Source organism: Chenopodium quinoa, unplaced genomic scaffold (assembly GCF_001683475.1).
Source record: "Chenopodium quinoa cultivar QQ74 unplaced genomic scaffold, ASM168347v1, whole genome shotgun sequence".
Taxonomy (NCBI): Eukaryota; Viridiplantae; Streptophyta; class Magnoliopsida; order Caryophyllales; family Amaranthaceae; genus Chenopodium; species Chenopodium quinoa.
This window is the reverse complement of record NW_018742204.1, coordinates 4612613-4631718: the sequence shown is the minus strand read 5'-3', so window position 1 is coordinate 4631718 and position 19106 is coordinate 4612613. Positions and strand designations below refer to the sequence as shown.

At 30.7% G+C, this 19106-nt stretch overlaps 1 protein-coding gene across 7 annotated transcripts; it reads left to right on the top strand.

Moving 5' to 3' along the window:
* The first annotated feature begins 1849 nt into the window (after nt 1–1849).
* LOC110703766 (transcription factor TCP2-like) lies at nt 1850–18496 on the top strand. Of its 7 annotated transcripts, none has more exons than XM_021881844.1 (4): nt 1850–2160; nt 2292–2351; nt 3050–5122; nt 17745–18496. In XM_021881844.1, exon 3 carries the CDS (start codon nt 3473–3475, stop codon nt 5093–5095), a length of 1623 nt encoding a protein of 540 aa, XP_021737536.1. In that variant the 5' UTR covers nt 1850–2160; nt 2292–2351; nt 3050–3472; the 3' UTR covers nt 5096–5122; nt 17745–18496. The 7 variants fall into 7 exon arrangements, with proteins under 7 accessions (XP_021737536.1, XP_021737323.1, XP_021737495.1 ...); XM_021881631.1 differs by having other exon boundaries at nt 17735–18494; XM_021881803.1 differs by lacking the exon at nt 17745–18496 and having other exon boundaries at nt 3050–3115; nt 3366–5234.
* The last annotated feature ends 610 nt before the right edge of the window (nt 18497–19106 follow it).

The following is a 19106-nucleotide window of genomic DNA, read 5'->3' as shown; positions in this document are numbered from 1 at the left end:
AAGTATTGTTTTTTGTAAGGGTTTTTTTTTAAAAAAAAAACTTAAAAAAATTAATTAATGATATTGTGACACGTGTCACTAGTAACCTTTTTAACAGGTTACCAACAGGTTACGTTTTATTTTTGGCAGATGTGTGTCAAGGGTGGTGTTATTGTGGAATAATCAACAGGAGGTGTTATTTAAGGAAGACCGCTTAAAGGTGATGTTATTTTTGACAAATTTTCCAAAAGCAATTTGTATTTCTTTGGTAGTAAATTCAAAATTTTGTAAAAGAAGAAAAAAAAAAAAGAGAAAGTTGCTTTAAATGATCGTACTTAATTTATTGCCATTTTATTTTACCATCACTAATTATTTAAATTCTACCAATTGGTTGTTGATGTAGTGATGATTGGGAATACACTTGGTAGGGAGGTCCCGTGTTCGATACCCAGCAACAACAATTGGGAGGAGACTGGAACCTAACCACCCATGATCCCCAAATCCGAATTTGTCCAAAGTGTAATCCGGGTAGAACACACACACACGCAAAAAAAAAAAAAAAAAAAAAAAAAAAAAAAAAAAAAAAAAACCCTAATAATTTAAAGGATAATGATATGATATATGTAGTCGTTAGGGTTATTTATAAGCATTAAATATACTTTATAAAATGGAATTAAGGGCCTGTTCTCATACGTTTATTTTCAGTTCAGTTAGCTCTTAATTTCCTTCTCTTATAAAATATTCAGTTTAGTTCATTTCAGCTGAGTTCCGTCTATGAAAACAGGCCCTAAGTTGGGAATTCATGACAAATCACGCGCAGATTGGTGTAATTAACGTTATTTTTTTCCCATTATTTCCTTTTTTAGCTTGTTATACATAGCTCTAAGGGTTATGTGTACTCCCTCTGTCCTAGTTTACTTGTAATATTTTGACTAAACACGTTAGCCGATGCACAAGATTGACCATCAATATCTTTCATTATATACTTATATAAGGTATAAAAAGTTTATATTAAGAAAATATACATTAAAATAAATCCAATAATACCTTACATGATTATATTGATTTTCACGTAATAGCTAAAAATTATGGTCAAAGTGAGATATGTGAATAGTTTAAAAAGTCAAAGCGTTGCAAGTACGGAGTAATTTGGGACGGAAAGAGTATCATTTTCTTTATATAAAGGAAAATTTGTCAGGAACTACACGCTTAATAGGGGTATTTGGAAACAACTACCCACTAAAAAATTTTATCAAAAAAACTACCCATAAATTTAAAAAGTTAGAGCAGCACTACCCATTTGCTTTTTTCCGACGAGAACGTCCGGCGCATAGGCCCACTTTTTCAATTTTTCTCTGAAAAGACATGATGTAATGACAAATTGGACCTTAATTTGTAAACCTAAGATAACCAATTTGAATTAAAAGCAATAAATTCAACCAATTTCAAATTATCCCCAATTTCTAAAAACCCTAATTTTTCTAATTGTTACACCCTAACATCAAAATTCATAATTAATGGATTAAAAGAGAAGAATTACCTATGAATTACATACCCCACTTGTTTTCACTTCTTCAATTAGGAATTTTTAAAAGAAAAATTGAAAAAGTGGGCCTCACACGCCGGATTTTCTCGTCGGAAAATGCAAATGGGTAGTGCTACTCTAATTTTTTAAATTTACAGGATAGTTCTTTTGATAAAATTTTTTAGTGGGTAGTTGTTTCCAAATACTTCTATTTAGCATGTAGTTCCTGACAATTTTTCCTTATTTAAACTCTATTGTTACATCTTAGAAATAATATAACGAAGGGCAAAATCGGAATGAAAAAGAGAGATATTTAAGGGGGTAGAAACGCGAAGTGTCGTCTGTCCTTTCCCGATAAGACCGGTGGTTGCTCAAATGGGGGAAAGCTTAGGGCATTGATTGAGAACATACATATACATACAAACACACCCTCTTTCTCTCTCTTCTTCCTTCATTTTTCCTACTGTTCACTCATTATCCGGCAATTTATTTTATTACTTCAAATAAAAAATATTAATTGTTTTTAAAATTTAATTCTCCCGACACAACAAAAACATTCAAATTTCAAACCCTACTATTTCCCCTTTCTTTCTTCATTTTCCTTATTACAACTGAATTAACTGATTTCTCTTCACATTAATGCTTTATTTATTTGGGTAATTTTTATTTCCTATCTTTCCGCATTTTTTGGAGCTTAATTTCAATTAGGAAATTCCCATTTAAATTAAAATTTAACTAAAATCTTATTTTTATTCTAAATAATAATCTTAAAATTTTGGTTCAACAGGTTAGAAAGAGCATTGCAGAAGTTGTAGATCCAAGAACCTGAGAGCTAGTAATTACGCAGGTAAATTTAAAGCTTGTATTAATGCCCTCTCGTCGTCGTTGCTGTCGTCTTTAAAAAAAAATATTTACTGCTAAATAAGCTAGCTAAATTAATATGAGTAATTATCGTAACCATTAATTCCAATCTAAACCAGAAAAAGGTGAAAGAAACTTTGATAATATGATGATGATCAAAGGTCATTAATATTATTGTTGTTTAGGTTAGAGAGAAAAGGGAGAGAAAAAATAGGCTTTTTGGGGTTAATTAGCTTTTTCGAGAGCATAAAAAAGTCTTGGTTTTAGGTATGTGCTTAACTATAAACAATTTCAGATCTCAACTTACAACTCACTAGCTACTGTACTAACTTAGCTATCTACCTATGCCTAAACTAAAAATAACTTCATAGTAGCTTATTACACTCTCTTTAGTACTTGTACTACTTAAATTTTTATTATAAATTATTATTATTGTTAACTTAGTATCTGATGCTCCTTTTTCTACTTTCATTTCCATTCTTTTTATTAAAAAATGTACTAATACTTGTACATTTTCTATTTTTAAGATTTTATTTATTGCATTTGACGAAAATAATAAATTTACATTGTTGTAATGTAATAATAACATACAATACCGAGTGCGGTTAGTGGTTATTGTGTGTAGTTGTTGAAGTGATTCAGTTTTTGTTTTAAATTTTATTGATTAATTATTTATCACTGCAGAAAAATAAAAAAGAGCTTGCTTTAAAGAGACAAGAGGCTGCTTACTGTAGCAGTGTTTCAGCAGCAGTACATACTGAATTCTGAATTGTGATTAAAGCATTTTTTATATTTTCGTTTTATTTTTTTCTTCTATGTATTTTTTTTTTCTTGTTGCAGAAAAAGCCACAATAACTCTGATACATCGTCATCAATGCATAAGAGATAGGACATACTAATAACAGCCTCACCACCCTCAAAAATCTAAAAAAAAAAAAAGAGAGAAAAAAACTGAAATATCTATTTTCTTTTTTCTTTTTTTTTTTTTTTACTTTTATAGCTCACACTTCTGACAGCTGGGAGGAAAAGAGGCAAGTAGGAAGGAGGAGCAAAAGAAAGACAAAAAAAGCTGATATTTATTTGTGGTTATTATGAAAGTGGGATGGTATGGAGGTGGACGAGATTCAGAGTTCACAACAAGCTTGCAAGTACTCTAGGGTTAATTCTAATGGTAGAATTGATACTTCTAAGATAGGAGGGGGAGGTAGTGGTGGGCACGACAGTGCCGGCCGAGGAGATGAAGTAGAGGAAACAGACCTCCGCCGGGCTATCGTGCCCACCACCACTACCTCCACGAACCCCGCTGCTGTAACGGGAAACGGCAGCAGCGGAGGGGTAGGAGGGGATATGCAAGTGGGGAGTAGTAACAGGTTTGGGAGGCAGTGGCAACCTTCATCTAGGATAATTAGGGTTTCGAGAGCGAGTGGAGGGAAAGACCGTCATAGTAAGGTGTTGACGGCGAAAGGGCCAAGAGATCGTCGTGTTAGACTGTCTGTTACTACGGCAATCCAGTTCTATGATCTGCAAGACAGGTTGGGGTATGACCAGCCAAGTAAAGCGGTTGAGTGGCTGATTAAAGCGGCTGCAGATGCTATCAACGAGCTTCCGTCTTTGAATACTAGCAGTTTTCCGCCGGAGACTCCGAGGCAGTTGAGTGATGAGCGTAAGCCTACTCTTAATGGTGTAGATTCAGCAGATGTGGAGTTAGATGGTGACCCTGGTTATGGTCATAACCAGCAACAAATGAGTACAAAATCAGGGTGTTGTAGCAACAATTCGGAAACAAGTAAAGGATCTGGTCTGTCGCTTTGTCGGTCTGAGAACCGAGTTAAGGCAAGGGAAAGAGCGAGGGAGAGGAGGACGGCGAAGGATAAGGAAAGAGATGGTGAACCATCAAGGGTTAGTGTTGCTTCCCATCAACATAACCAACACCATCAGAATGTAAGCTCAATGCCTCAAACATCGTCTTTCACTCAGTTACTGACGGCGGGTATGAGCAATCTGAATGAGAGTAACAACGGAGCAGCAGCGAGCTCGAGCCCTTCGCCTCATCACCGTGTAGATTCAGAAGTAGATTTGTTTCATAAACACTCAAGAGGAGGCGGCAGTAACAACAATCAGTGGTTATCATCAGCAGCTGCTGCAAGTACAACTCCTATGGCAGATTACTTTGGTACCGGACTCATGGGCCTGTCCTCATCTCGGGCAGGTCAGATCCAAATGGGAAACAATACATCATCACTCCCCCAAGTGATGACCATTTCATCCTTTGGGGGGTCGGAAAATCATCAGCATCAGTCTCACCATGATCAACTTTACCAGCACCAGCACCAGCATTTCCCCTTCATGTCAGACCAACAACACCTAATACAAGTCGCAAACGCAGCGGCCTCACCCGGAGCAAGTGGGGGAGGAAATGACTATAACTTAAATTTCAGCATTTCCTCTTCCTCTACTCCTACTCCCAGCTTAGCCGCTGGTTTCAATAATAGGGGGACCCTTCAGTCCAATTCTCCGTCTCTGTTGTCTTACCTCCAAAGGTTTTCTACTACAGACGGATCAAGCTTGCCCTTCTTCCTTAGCAATGCAACAGTTTCTTCCGCGTCACCAACGATTATCGAAAACCACCACAACCACAACCACCACCACCAGTTTCAGCCACCAGGGTTGCAGCTCTATTACAGTGACGGAAACCGGCTATCAGACCAGAAGGGGAAAGGAAAGAACTGAATTTTTTTCACAAATCATATTCAGTTTGTAAGTTCTACCCTTCCTTAACCTATCTTAAAATTTTATCTTAATTTCTTACTGTTTTTCATTTCTGTAAAATTTGACCAGTTTGATTGATAGTCTTTTGCTAAACTTTCCACTTGTGGGCCATATTTTTCTTAGTATGATATGATGCTTCAAAAGTTGCTTGTTGCATTATTACTTTTTGGATTGACGTGTTATAAATTCATGGTACTGTGAAAATAAAGGCTTAGCTTTCTTGGTAATCATTAAAATATAGATAAACCTTCTTGTTATTTGGTAATGTATAATTGTTGTTGTATTTTATCAAAGTATAAATGCTTATTGTTATAGTACTATATAGTTTGTCTTATATGATTTATATGCGTGGATTTTGGTGATTAGGATTCGGCTAGTTGTCTGGAATTTTATATTTGTGTTGCTGAATTGTTGTCCTAGAATAAGATTGTAAGTAAACAGTTGTTGATAATCCACCTTGTGACCCAATGAACCTTTACAGAGAATTGCACAGAAGATATGGGGCTTGAGTAGTATTGGATTTAGAAACCCAATGACATATGCTCCCCAATTAAACTCTTGTCTGAAATACCCAATGTGTTTGCAATGTATGTTTGTAATTAATTGGCAACCACGTTGTTTTAGTCATTGGTTGGTATATTCTTCTAGACATGTTAAATCGAGTGCTCTGATAGAATTTTGAATGGGTTAATTAATTATAGAGTTTTTGAATTGATTTTCACCTTGAATAGGATTTTGAATCGATAAATTAATTATAGAGTTTTTCAATTGGCTTTCACCTCGATTAGGATTCCGAATGGGTTAATTTATTATAGAGTTTTTGAACTGATTTCATCTTGAATAGGATATAGATTGTTTGAATCGACTTTATATTGAGTAACACCTATTCTACAAATATCATTTAATCACACTATTAACACCTATTTCTCTAATATTTAAAAAGCAATATTTATTTTCTATAACCCGGTCGACAAAAGTAATGCATTATGGTTTTTCAAAAATTTTACAGAGTACAATTTTTTGGTTGATAAGAATATTATTGTACAATTTTACGGGCGTACAAGATCAATATAAATCATACGTATATGTCTATTTTTGTTGTAAAACTTGTGTGTTGTGAACTAATTATCTATAGTTCTTTTTTACAAGAATTCACCTAATTTTATTTTATGTCTAAGATGCCACCATTAATATTTTAATTTACGGGCGTACAACTCACTTGCTTTACTTGTACTCCCTTTGTCCCCAAAACTTTAACCCTTTTGGTCTAATTTTAGTCCCAAAATGATCGACCCATTTATATTAAAATACCCACTAATTTATAACAATATTTGTGCAAAATTAGTTTCCCCATATAAAATTTAGTTTTTTTCATGTATTTTTAAAATTTTATATCTTTACCTTTTTACAAACCCTATGTAAAATTATTTTTCCAATATGTTTATTTATTTAAGTTTCTTAATAACCGTGAAATCAATCCAAAAGGTTTGAAGTTTTTGGAGACGGAGGGAATATAATATAAAGTTAATAAAAAAAATAATTTTTTATTAAATAATGTGTAGTCAAAGTGATGCATTCATTTTGTAACAAAGGAAGTTTAAATTTACTCTTACCTAGCCTACTTGTTTAATTGTATTCCCTCGGTTCCCAAAACTTCAACCCTTTTGGGTTTATTTCGCAATTATTAAGAAACTTAAATAGAAAAGATAAATTTACATGGGGTTTGATAAAAAGTAGAGAGATAAAGTATTAAAAATATATGAAAAAACAAATCTTATTTGGAGAAGCTAATTTTGCAAAAATATTGTTGTAAATTGGTAGGTATTTTAATGCAAATGGGTTGATCATTTTAGGACTAAAATTAAGCCAAAAGGGTCGAAGTTTTGGGAACGAAGGGAGTAATTATCTTTTTTTCATTTTTAGCACATAGGAGTTTTTTTGTTGTCAATAACTCCTAATTATTAGAAATAATGATATTCCGTATATTTGTTTTTAACTGTGACAATTAATTAAAAGCGGATGTTTTTCAAACTTTTTTTTCAGTATATTTTTTAAAAAGGCAAAATTGACCTAACATCAAGAACTTTTAACAAGTTGTATGCAACAACATGAATATTGACTAGTAGTCGTAAAAACACTAACTTTTTCGTCGGGTGCACAAAATATCATAAATGAAACCCAATACAGGAGATTTTGTCGAAGACGCGTTATCTTTATAAAGTTATTAATTTTTCGCTAATTTGACATCAGATTTAGTCCTCAATGTCCAAATTAACCTAATACCTTAACAGAGGAATTTTATAGCACATAAATTGATGTATTTTAATAAAAAAATTTCCAAATTTGATTTCAAAATCGACCTGAGTAAAATGACCCCAAAAACCTTATATGTTGATTTTTACTGCATTCAAATTGAGGTTACACAATCTGAGACGATTTTTGATAATTCAAAAGTATTACGCCCTCTGTTTTTTTTTTTTTTTTCAAAGCTAGAGTTAGAGTTGCATATTTGATGACCATCTATATCTTTGTCTTCAAAAAAATCTCTATTTTTAATGTCATTAATGATATTTTGTGTACCCAATAAAAAAGTTTGTGTTGTTATAATTACTAGTCAAAGTTCATGTTATTACGTGCGCCTTGTTAGAAGTTCGTGTTGTTGAGACAAATCTTGCCTTTTAAAAATTGTGGTCAAAGTAAGACTTGTCACTACATATTTAAGTAAAAAAAAGTTAATATTAAACTTACAAATAATAAAAATAAATAATTGGAGTACCCGTATAGAGTGAAAAATAGGGACAAAAGTGGGGATTAGATGTAAGGCTATATTTAATTCACTTTATTTAAGGTTCTTAATATTTATTTTAGATCAAATGAAAAACATAAAGCTCATATCAGATTATCAAATGATAAAAAGTATTATTCACTATTTTAATGAATCAAACTATTTTGGAATCAAACTATTTAAGGTTCTTAATCATAATTTTAATGAGTCAAACTATTTTGGAATCATTTTCTAACATATATCATATATGATATGACTTTAAAGACGCGCACAAAAAAAAAAAAAAAAAAAAAAAGCGCATTTGACAATACTATGATTTTTTGTTTTTTAGTTTTATATTTTTTTAAAATCATATGATATATGTCATATAAAAAAAATAGTCAAACTTATAAAACTTACAATAATTTTGATAACTGACTTTAAAAAAGAAGAAACTCCTTTTTCTTGATTCTTGTAAAAAAAAAAAAAACGATGTCAAACAAGCCATAGACATTTATTAACTATTACTAAAACAAAAATCTGCTGACATCATCCTATCTCTCAAATGTATATGTGTTACTTTGTCATGAGAATTTTTCCCGCCAAATGCATTTATGATGTCATTTTTTTTAGGAATTGGTTATTTTTTTATTTTTAATCATTTTCATTTCATTCTTTTTGAATGTGTCACTAAATAAATAAATAAATTTTATTTTTGGTTGGAATAAATAAATTGATACCTAGAAACCGGCTTTCATTTTTATATTTTGTTACTTATGTAATTCAATCATTGGTTTGTACACCCGAGTGTACCATGCGTATATTACACCCAAAGTAAAGCGGAAAGAGCATAACAAATAATTATAAAGTACATCATGAATTTATAAAAGAACATATCACTGAAATATAAAGAACACAATATATTGTGAGATACTTATTATAAAAAAGGTAAAACATAATTATGAATTGAGTTTTACCAATACTTTAATGTCAAATTTTTCAAAATATTATATTTGAACCAGAAAATATTTAGATATAAAAAAATTTTCTATCTAAAATTAATTTTACACAAATATAATTTAAAATTTCTTTCTTAAATTTCAAACATTCAAAATTCAAAATATAAGAACATATTATATAAGTAAAAAGAACATAATTTGTACTATTATACTCGAAGAACATAATTTGTATTATTATAACCAAATAATATGATCAATATATATTACCTTAAAGAACATTGTTTGTATTGTAATGAACATGTAGTTTAAAGAACATTGTTTAATTTGTATTGTAAAGAACAGATTGTAAAGAATATGATTAATATATATTGATCGGACTTAAAAAATATGTTTCATTGCAAATAAAAAATGATAAAAGAACAATTATCAAAATAGAAAGAACATCATCTTCAACTTTAGAAAATAACAACAAAACATAAAAATTGATAACAAACATTATTTGAAAATACCTTTTCACTCAACAACGAATTTGTCAATTACATCGATCTTTCAATTAAATGATTCATTAAAACGATAAAATCATCTCCGAAATAACATTAAATCATTTTGAAATTCAAAATTTACTATAGTTTTTCTCTTTATAAACCCAATTCTGTCTCTTAACAAAAAAAGAAGATATATATATATATATATATATATATATATATATATATATATATATATATATATATATATATATATATATATATATATATATATATATATATATATATAAATATAATTTTGTTTATCAAAAGTAATATGAAATATAAATAATGAATCAAGGAATAAAAGTAACAAATCAATCTTTTATATCAAGAGGAGAATCAATTTTTTTTTTTTTTTTTTTTTTTGCTCGTGTACTTCTAATTGTATACAATGTTCTTTCCGCGTTTTTATAACTCATGTATTTTAACCGAGTGTACCATATGCTCATGGTACACTTGGGTGTACCACGAAATTTTCACATGTTATGATGATAGCTATATATCTTTTATGATCTAATTTATAAATATATACGGGAAAATAAAGAGTAGAAATAAGCTCTTATATTTCAATAATTTTTGTAATCCATACATCGCACGAGTTTAATCTAGTTAATACCGAATGAGCCCTAAGTTGATGATAATGTTTTTCTATAGCAATGGAAGATGAACTCTTTAGTCAAGGCATAGGTTGGGAAGTTTATATTTTTATAGAACTGTAGAGAAGGGATTAGTAATTATGGTCTACAACACGTTTATTGATTAATTGGAGATCATTTGTAAAATGAAAAGTGTCATGAAAAACTTCGTATCTATTAAGAATACTAGACTGCATGTTCATAGTCTACACAATGGTATTCACTTTGACAGTATGACCTCAATTTGATAATTTGTTGTTTACCATTGTTGTAAGTCTACAAAATCTTCATGTTACTCTGATTTGATTTGCATGTGTTTGTAACTTTGTAGTTGCAAAATCTTTCGTGTATCCATTGGCTTGTTCAAACATATCCTTAGCACAGGGCCCGTAATATTGAGAGCCCAACATTTTCAGAGCCCAATTGTTAAAAGAAAAAAATCCATTTCCTCTTGACTTATTGTATTCACAAGCATCAGAGCTAAATAAACACAATTATACCAATTTTCCTAGTACTTAATTACCCCTATCAATGCATTGCAATTCCCTTGAAGTTGTCAAAACTTCAAAATTTCGTTTGTTGCTAATTTTCCGTTGATTATCATCTTATACCCAGAAACTCCATAAAACCTTTTAAGACTCTTACTCTTCTCTGCCATTTAATCAGTCTATCAAACGATTTGAGAACTATTTAATAATTAATTTTCAACCCAAGTTAATCGCTGGTAAAATTATTGATACCTAACATTTTCCTATCAAATCACTATATTTCTACAAAACCAATAATATTAGTCAATAATTTGATCTAGAAAGGTAAAAGATAAGATTAATTAACCTCTTGCGTTGCTTGAGGATTGCTCATAAGGTATGCTAAATCCAATAATTCTATGTGTAATTATATTTTTTTTTTTGTTGTGATTTTTCATTTTTATTGAATTTTAGACTTTTAGTAGTTGATTTTAGATTTTTTAAAAGTTAAGTTAAATGTTTAATTGTTAAGAAGATTTGTGTTTCTTTTTTTTTTCTTTTTTTTTTTCTTAATTCTCAAACACAAATGCAAAATGTTTTCATTTTTAACAATTTGTAATTGAATGATTGGATTGTCAAATTAATAAGATTAATATGTTCCTTGACAGAGCAATTAAAAAAAATAGTTGAAAAAAAAATTGAGTTTATTTTTTCATTATTATAATTGTATTTTTTTTATAAGGACCTTATTTTTAACATTTAAACAGAGCCTTGAAAATGTTTAAGATGGTTCTGTCCATTTATATGGTGAGAGTGTCGTTCATTGGGCTTAGAGTCAGGTTCCCAACATAAGAGGTTGAAACATAGTGTAAGTGAAATATCTTGGTTCTTGACCCTTGCTTATGTTAAGAGTTTGACATTACCAAGTCTCAGCTCTTATGAAGAAGATTATAGATGATTATGTGAAGAATCAAGGTGTTACTATAATATTACACCTTGAATTTACATTCATGAGGTGTTGACTTAGTGGTTGTAATTGAGGAAATGTATTTGATAGGTCACAAATTCGAACCTTGTAGTCCCATATGCAATCTACATTTCGTGACTTATTTACAAAAATAGTCTTAGTCCTAGAATGATTTAGGATTGTGACAAAAAAATAAAAGATAAAAAAAAGTGCTTTAGAACTTTGACTAATTGGGAATTTGGCATATCTATGGTTGTTATTACCTGTATAACATAATTCTAAATGCCTTTATTGTAAGCTCTTCTTCATCTCCTTGTCACTTCAGCTTATATTTTTTCTTTATTTCTATTCAAGCAGTTGTTTCTTTTCCCTTTTGCTGTAGTAAATTTTGTGATCTTGGGTATAAATCTTGTTTCCATACTTCCCTTCACTACGTGAAAAAACGAATTTGGCACCGGTTCAAACCCGGCCTAAGGCACCGGTTTGAACCGGTGCCAATGTGGGGGGTGCCAAAAAGGGGTTTAAAAAGGCACCGGTTCAAACCGGTGCCAAAAGTTGAAATTGGCACCGGTTAATCGGTGCCAAAAAGTACCAAAAAATTTTATGATTTCTTTTTTGGCACCGGTTAACCGGTGCCAAAAGTACCAACATAATAAATTTTTTTTTTACTTAAAAATTAAATCTGTATTAATATTAATATAATTAAATCTGTTCATTATAATATTAATAAATATAATCAAAAAAATTACAGTATAATCAAATCTTAATAATAACCAAAAGTGCCAAAATATTAATATAATCAAATCTGTTCATTATATATATAATCAAAAAAAATTACAGTATAGAGCAAAATAAATTACAACAGCTAAATATAAATAAAAAAAATTACAACATATAAATAAAAAAAATTACAATATAAATAAAAAAAAAAAGAAAATAAGTTGATTCTTCGATTTAAGATCAATATACTTGCATGTTGATTCTTCAATTTAAAAACTAAATCCATATACCTGCACCAATTAAAACAACCAAAATGAATCGATTAACATGAATCAATTCAAAAACCCAGAAAATCGAAAAAAAGAAAAGAATAACCCAGAAAATGAAAATGAAAGTCAGTTCAAAAAAGAAAATGAATCGGACAAAAAAAAAACCAGAAAATCGAAAAAAAAACAGTTCAAAAATCCAAAAAAAAAACCCAGAAAATCGGAAAAAAAAAAAAGAAAAAAAAAAAAGAAAATCAGTTCAAAAACGCATAACATCAATTACAACCCAGAAAATAAAACCCAGAAAATCAATTAAAACCCAGAACATCAATTAAAACCCAGAAAATAAAAAAATATATTCGACAAAAAAACCCAGAAATTAAAAAAAAAAATTCGAATTAAAATAAGTTAAAAAATTGATTAACCAAACTAGAAAATCGAAAATCACTTTAAAAAAACAAATTTAAATCGATTAAAATAAAAAATAAATCAATAAAACAAATTTAATTCGTGGTGGATTAAACAATTTTTTTTTTAAAGAAGCCCATAAAAAATTTCGAAGACACTCATCAAATCAATTAAACCCAAAATCAACTTCGAACAAACCCAAATCAACTTGATGTTACGGTGGTGGTGGCGGCTTTGCGGTGTTGTTGCATGTTGTTGTTGTTGTTGCGGTTAATTATTGCATGTTGTTGTTGTTGTTGCGGTTTAAGGGAGAGCAGAGGAGAGATCGAGAAGGTGTTGTTGCGGTGGTATTTGAAGAGAAGAGGTTCGAAGAGAAAGAGAAGAGATTAAGGGAGAGCAGAGGAGATAGAGCAAGAAGGCAGAGGAGATAGAGCAAGAAGGGAGAGCAGAGGAGAGAGAAGGGAGAGGAGAGAGTGATGAAAGAGGCGGACTGAGAGGAGAGAGAAGGAGCAAGCTAAGTTTTAGGGTTTTAAGGAGAGATAAGGCCAGTTTTTATTTTTTAAATAATAAAAGGTCCGGTTCACAAAGGCACCGGTTCAAACCGGTGGCCTTTGTGATTTTGGCACCGGTTTGAAGTGAACCGGTGCCTTTTACTCTGGTTTACCTTCCCACCAATTTTGTAGGCCATTTTTGGCACCGGTTTTAACTGAACCGGTGCCAATTAGGAGGTGCCTTTTTGATATTTTCTACTAGTGCTTGTATTGCCCTTAGAATCTCACTATCCTTTTAAGGTTTTACTTGTACCCACAATAGGCCAACCAATAACTTTCAGCCACTACCAATTCCATCAAACTATACTTTTAAATTGTTGAATAATAAGTGTATGTGGTGTCATTTCTATGTCCTCTGTAAACTTTGATAGAATTAAAGTGACTTTATCTTGATTACATTGTTTAGCTGTTCATTTTGAGCTGGTGGTTGCCCAATTTTCTCAAGGTTCTATCTGGGGCCTCTATTAGGCTTCATAATACTTGATTCCTCTGCCTTCTTCCCCACCATTTCTCTTTGTGAGATGTTCTTTTTAATTAGTGTTCTAATAAATCACGCGCAAGTGACACTGTCATATAAATATAATTATGAAATGACCATTCATCACAACAAATAAGGCGAATATAAGAATATTGGATAAATTTTAAAAATATATAGAAAGCACTCCTTTGATTTTTGAAGTACAGATGAACACGACATGTGAAACTAATGTCACAAAAGATTATTTTTTTCGTCTTTTTTAAAGATTGAACCTTGCCATAGGTGAACAATTCAAATACTTTAAATATAGTTGGTGTACTGTTAAAGATTGAACCTTGCCATAGGTGAACAATTCAAATGCTTTACATATAGTTGTGTACTGTTAACAAACTTTTGCAAGTGTTTAGAACATATGATGCATGTGGTTACAACAATTATGCCTGGAATTATTTTTTTTTTTTTATTTATTTAGGAAAATTTGCCAATTACTACCGTAAGTTAATACCACTTTGTAAATTACTACCGCAAATTAAAAGAGTCGTGAATTACTACTGCAAAATTTTTTAAAATGTTGCGATTACTACCAAACTCCCATTAAATCCAACTATGACGTCATTATATCACTTTAACCCATAGTTAAAGCTCTTAACCATGGTCAAACATGGGTTAAAGCCCTTAACCATGACGTCGTTATATCCCTAACCCATTTTCTTTTTTTTGGGGGCTGGTTAAAGCCCTTAACCATGGTCAAACATGGATTAAAGGGATATAATGACGTCATAATTGAGTTTAATGGGGGTTTGGTAGTAATCGCAATATCTTAAAATTTTTTGCGGTAGTAATTCACAACTTTTTTAATTTACGGTAGTAATTTATAAAGTGGTATTAACTTGCGGTAGTAATTGGCAAATTATCCATTTATTTATAATCATTTTAAAACTCTATTTTTTATTTTATTTTTTTATTTTTTTGAGGAAATTTTAAAACTCTTTAGTACACAAGAAATATAGACAATATTAAACAAAAAAAATATGCCCTCCTTCTTGTCTCGTATATTAAGACGAATATATTGGTTTGGTGTTACTAATATTAAGAATATTATTCAGCACATAAATATGTTCTCTAAGTGGTCTCTAACTGTTATGTTATTAACCTTATAACAAATTAACAATTATGATCGTGCTTTTATTAAAATATTAAAATACTAGAGGAGCCTAGGATCATGATTATAGAAGTTGACATGGTATTTTAAGGTTGGAATTATGGATAGAAATTAGAAACTAGTAGAGTTGTCCACGAATTTAACCTAACACGAAACACACTGCCTAATTGTAAGTGACTTATTCTAGATTTTGATCTGTTTGTACATAATAATTATGCTCTCAAGTAATCATTGTAAAGACATTTATCATTGAAACCAATTTAATTATATTGAGATTTTTTGCCAGATGACATAAGAGAGGCACCAAGTTTAGATCAAGACACTAAGTATGCCATATATGGAAGTGATAAGGACTTTCAAAGGTCTAATGAGTTATTTATTATTGGACCACTAATTGATATCTCTAATATGAGTATATGTTTGTGTAATGTAACCCAATGCAAATTGAATGCGTCAAAATCATGGGCAATTAGAAAATCAACCAAAACAAATTAGTTGAGAAGTAATAAGTTAGAACTTGGGAGCAGTTTAACCACAAATACTCTGAAACTGAGACATCAAACACGTAACATAAATTTGAATAAGATGATAGGTTTTGATAGTCAATATTCTTATCTAATTACTAGTGGACCTTATCCCTTTAGGATAGTGAAGTATTGTCTTGCTTCTTGCATATTAGAATGATACGAAGTAGACCCTATCTCTAATGAATAGTGATATATTATCTTGTCACTGTCTATTTTAATTTTGTCTTTTCGTGTTGTTCATAATAGACTGTGTTCATTTTATTTAATATGATATGATTTGATTTGAATTTTCCTAATTAAATCTGAAGTGATGTGAATTTTCTAATCTAATCTATTTAGTTTTCAAATTTGGTAAAATGGTTTATTTATATGGTATTTTTAAGAAGAAATATTTAGATGTTAAATTTGTATGAATGTGTTATTTAAGTTTATTTATTTTATTTTATTAATTTTTTTGAAGTTACAATTTATTAAAATATTTAAAGTATTTTCATTAAAAAAGAAACACAATTACAAAAATGATTTGATGCGATGTGATTTGATATGAAGAATTATGAAATAAGCAATACATTTGCTAGGAAAAGTTGAGCCGTACATAACCTCAATTAGATAAAAGAATCTCTTTGACATCAATAGAAACATAAATTTTGTTTTTATTATTGGAAAAGTTGAGCCGTAGATAACCTCAATAAGATAAAAAAAAATCTCTTTGACATCAAGAGAAACATGAATTTTTTTTTTTTTTTTTCAAATACTACTAAACCTTTGACTTTTGTACCATCTATATATAAATTTAATAAATTATTAGTAAATATAGTAAATAATTTCTAAAGGTAATTTTTACTTTTTTTTTTTTTTTTAATTTATATTATTATTATTATTATTTACCTTGTTCTACTCTATCAATTTTTTCTACATCTTTTATTACTGTATTTTATGTCTTTACATTAAATCTTGTTACTTACTTACAATTTAACAACTACCATCTACTTACATTTAATTCCTTGACATGTTACTTAGCATTATTTTTTTGGGGATTAAGACTTCAATTGTTGTTGACTTGTTGTTGTAAGTCATTAATACCCCACTTATTATGTATATCGCGGATGCCATTTTAGCTTATCAGTATTAGTCCTTTCATTGAAATGTTGGATAAGATGGGGTTAAATGGTGAAAATTCATTGAAGGATTGCATAGTTATCTCAGAAGTCAAGTTCATTTGTCTAATACAAGTATAGTTTAAATGTGGAATCCAATGCCATTTGAATCTGCTTGTTAATGTCAAAGTTAAAAAAACCTGAAGTTGATTGATGTTTTTACTTGACAAAAGTAGATGGTAGTTGTTATAAACTTGTCAAGTTTTAAAGCTTGCCATGCACTCTTGCAAGTTGCAACGTTGAAACTTGAAGTGGGATATGTAATGTGATGAGGTCTATATGCTTCCTTTATGCATCGAGTTTATATCTTTTCTCTAACATTAAAATAACTTTGTTGTCACAATCATTAGTAAATTTTGTCATTAGTAAATAAAATCACCAAAAGATAGAAGACCCATTTAGTATAGATTTTGATATGCATATTAGAAGACTAGTTAACTTTGCTCGTGTTAAGTTGCAATTAGTTGGTTGCCATCTTAGTACTAAGGTGCTAAACAAAGCCTTAATTCTAATCGGTATCAGAAAGAGGCATTTTAGTACTAAGTTGGTAACTAAATAATCACAAATTAATACCAAGAGAGTTAGATTGTTATCATTGATGTCTCGTAATACTTAAGGTTGAGATCGAGATTTCCACCACTACTATAGTAATAACTTGTGCACTATCTTAAAAGACAGCCACACACTTCTAATCCACCCGCCCAAAATAAAAATTGAATTGTTTTATTGATCACTAAGATTTAACTAGGAGTCTGTCGCAGCTTTAAGGAGTGTAGCTATGGAAGGGGGAAACCCTCTTTTATGTTGAGGAAGCAGAATCTGATACATGGCACAATAAAACTTTATTTGAAGCTCATTTTCTGTACTCAGTGTTTTATTGCACACTTTATTTGAATGTTGTCGATGAATTTCTAGCATTTTCGTTCTGTTTTATGCTACCTGCCATTCATAGATAGCTCTATGTAAACGTGTTTTTACTTTGATTGATACTAACATAGTGTTGTTTGTGAAGTTTTGTGCAGGTAGACATTGATGGAGCAACGTAAATAGAAGCCCCTGAGTCCCTCAAGAGAATGCAGATTACACCTGTTCAAGTTCTCTGCTTGTGAATTCAATGCTTCTGATTTTGTTTGGATTCTTAATTTTAAAATTTTCCCAATTTGTAGTCAATGTAATTTGATTCACATTGATGTAGTTGAATTTGTTAATTTATGTGAAAGCAAAGTCGTGTGTTTTGATCTACAACGTACATTTTTTTTAATCGCTAGTGGTAATTATGATTCTTGGTTTTGTATACTCGTGGAATTACAGGACTAGTGTTAAAAATAGTTAGCAAAGTTTTTCTTTACTGATTGGCAGGAAGGCAGCAGACTCCCAACTATCCTAACCAGGAAGGCAGCAAACTACTTTTCTTTCCTGATTGGCAGCTTGTCGGCGGCCATTCCAGCTCCTCTTGTCGCCGGCAACAACCCATTCAAGAGCCTATTTGCAGAAGCTTGCACTCCAATTCAGCTCAACTGGTTTGTTAGGTAAGTTTAGTCTTTTCTCTTTAGTTTGTGCTAGTTTTTTTGAGTTAGGGGGTTTGTGTTGGTTTTTCTCATTCATTTTCACGTATATCTCTAATTTTTAGTGGTTCATTATGAGAGCATCTCTAATAAGGTCATCCCAACATTTTTGGAGACCATGTGCAAGTATCCTGTATTAAATTTTGCCTTCTATTTAAATCTTCTCTTTGTGAAAGTAACGGTCTTTTTGTTTAATTGTGAAGTATCTAATGACACTAAACCACTAAGCCACGTAAAGCATAATTATCATATGTTACAGTAGATATTATGGAAAATTTGGCTCATAGCAGTCGTACAGGTTGCATCAGATTGGCCTTTGTATCTAGTTTATGTCTCAATGGTTAGCTACAACGACTAATATTTTTCTTACTTAGCTTTTAAATTATGATTTTATTACTCCCTCCGTTCTAGATTAATAATTGACTAGTTTGATTTTTTCGGTTTTTTGCTTTTTTTTTTTTTAATATATTTGTAAACTTTGATCATTGTTTTTAAGTAAAGGTAGGGATGGCAATGGGTCGGATCGAATCAGATTATGCAAAATCCGACTCCGACACTACAACATGTCGGATTTTTAATTTGTCTCCGCCTCCGCCTCGGACATCTGACTCCGAGAGCCGACTCCGATCTGACTTAGATTTCCAACCTCCGGCTCCAACCCGATCCGACTCCGAATCCGACTTTAAATTTAATTTTGACCCACTTATCAATAGCAACGCATATATAATCAATTTCAAAGAAGTATAAATTCAAAATCCAATAATAAAAAATATATACGTACATAGAAAAGTCGGAGTTGGATCGGATAAGTCAGATTCT

Bases quoted from the DNA above. Each gene is read 5' to 3' on its own strand.
- LOC110703766 (XM_021881844.1), top strand. From the start codon at position 3,473: ATGGAGGTGGACGAGATTCAGAGTTCACAACAAGCTTGCAAGTACTCT.